The sequence below is a fragment of the Nuphar pumila genome, chromosome 10 (assembly GCF_984573655.1).
Source record: "Nuphar pumila chromosome 10, dmNupPumi1.hap1.1, whole genome shotgun sequence".
Taxonomy (NCBI): domain Eukaryota; kingdom Viridiplantae; phylum Streptophyta; class Magnoliopsida; order Nymphaeales; family Nymphaeaceae; genus Nuphar; species Nuphar pumila.
In genome coordinates this window covers 97,974,710-97,976,919 of record NC_143258.1, presented here as the reverse complement: position 1 = coordinate 97,976,919, position 2,210 = coordinate 97,974,710, and the positions used below count along the sequence as shown (strand labels likewise).

The following is a 2,210-nucleotide window of genomic DNA, read 5'->3' as shown; positions in this document are numbered from 1 at the left end:
AAAAATAGAACTTCTTCAACACAGTCCTCTAATCATCGCCAAGATTTTGTGTGTCTTCTTGTTCATTGTCTTTATCTGTCCCTTCAGCTCCACTACCCTGATTATCGCTAGCAACCTACACAAGAAAAGAACAGTCAGTATTGATAAACAAAATATAATGAAATAAATTACACACTATATGTGATTCTATCATGTGCTCATGTGTGATCTAAGGCAATAAAAAAACTCTATATGTGATTCTATCATGCTCATATGTGTGCTAAGGCAGTCAAAAAATTGAATATGTGATTATAGCATGTTCATATGTGTTCTAAGGCATATAAAAAAACTCTATATGTGATTCTACCATGCTCAGATGTGCTTTAAGGCAGGCAAAAAACTATATATGTGATTCGATCATGCTCGTATGTGTGCTAAGGCAGTAAAAAAATTGAATATGTGAATATAGCATGCTCATATGTGCTCTAAGGCAGGCAAAGCCAAAAATTTTATATGTGATTCTATCATAAATGATATATAACATGTTCATATGTGTTCTAAGGCAGTTAAAAAACTCTATATGTTATTATAGCATGCTCATATGTGTGCTAAGGCAGTCAAACTAACAGAATATGTGATTATAATATGCTCATATGTGTTCTTAGGCAGTAAAAAAACTGAATATGTGATTATAGCATGCTTATGTGTTCTAATGCAATCAAAAAACCTTTATATGTGATTCTATCATGCTCATATGTGCTCTAAGACAGACAAAAAGTTAAATATATATATATGTGATTCTATCATGCTCATATGTGTGCTAAGGCAGTCAAAAAATTGAATATGTGATTATAGCATGTTCATATGTGTTCTAAGGCATATAAAAAAACTCTATATGTGATTCTACCATGCTCAGATGTGCTTTAAGGCAGGCAAAAAACTATATATGTGATTCGATCATGCTCGTATGTGTGCTAAGGCAGTAAAAAAATTGAATATGTGAATATAGCATGCTTATATGTGCTCTAAGGCAGGCAAAACAACTTTATATGTGATTCTATCATGCTCATATGTGTGCTAAGGCAGTAAAAAAATTGAATATGTGATTATAGCATGTTCATATGTGTTCTAAGGCATCTAGAAAAACTCTATATGTGATTCTACCATGCTCAGATGTGCTTTAAGACAGTCAAAAAAACTATATATGTGATTATACCTGAGAGGGACCTGGAATCGAAGATCCCCTATCCTGAACAGCGGCCTTGATCTCATTTCGGAGAAAGGGGGCGACGGTGTATTGGAAGTAGTTATTCAGTGATTCATTAATGATCTCGCGTACATCATCACCGGAAAGAATAGTCGGCTGCTTGGAGCTTATCTCGGCGCAAGAAGTCGGTGAGCCGTAACTGGAAGAACCAATAACTGGTGAAGTGTTCATATTACTCCCAAACCCGAACACGCGACCTTTTTTGGGTTCACCTGCTGCAGTCACCCATGCTGTAGGATCAAATGATGGATGTTGAGTAGCGTCTTCGCCATATCGCTCTACCATCTGTTGCTCATATGCCTCCTACAAAATAATGTTTAAAGTATTCATTAATAATTAATGATAACATTATGATGACTTGCATATATATTGCAATGATTATTAATAGAATTAATACATACCGTTGTCGTTCTCGCCTTCTCTGATACGAAGACTCCCGTGGTCTTCCGTTTATGTGTTTCTACAAACACATCCTTATATGGTACACTGCCTCCTTTTTCTGCTTCCTACGAAGTTAAATGACAAAAGATTTAGTACACAAATTTGCAACAATACTTATAAAATTAATATTATATATTGATGAGTTACCATTTTCTTTAGGTGGCTCCCAAATGTCTTAGATCCACCTGTGTGTAGATGGGCTTCGGGCATCTTCGATCGATTTTGTGAAGCCTTCGCAGAGCGATTTTTAAATGCATCTCCCGCCCACATATCGCACATTTCATCCCAGTAATCTCTCCTGATAGTAATAGGACCATGGTCCTTCCACAGTAATGGATCATCTACTACGTCAGATGCTTTTTTTGCTGCAGTCTTCATAGTGTGCAGCATGTCTGCAAATCGATTGGCAGCCACCTTCTGCCACACCTTCCTTGCATCATTTTCTTCCACCGTAGTTGCAAAGCGATTCGAAGCCTACAAATATTTTCAGAAAGTTAGTAGACATTGCTTAAATAAATTAAAT

The 2,210-nt window shown here is 36.2% G+C and overlaps 1 protein-coding gene across 1 annotated transcript; it reads right to left on the bottom strand.

Moving 5' to 3' along the window:
• Positions 1–1,141: 1,141 nt before the first annotated feature.
• Positions 1,142–1,964, bottom strand: LOC149827523 (uncharacterized). Its single transcript, XM_090020336.1, has 3 exons — positions 1,835–1,964; positions 1,648–1,752; positions 1,142–1,549 (listed from the first exon to the last, which is right to left on the bottom strand). The coding sequence occupies exons 1-3, from the start codon at positions 1,955–1,957 to the stop codon at positions 1,190–1,192; spliced, it is 588 nt and encodes a 195-aa protein (XP_089876462.1). The 5' UTR covers positions 1,958–1,964; the 3' UTR covers positions 1,142–1,189.
• Between the last annotated feature and the right edge of the window lie 246 nt (positions 1,965–2,210).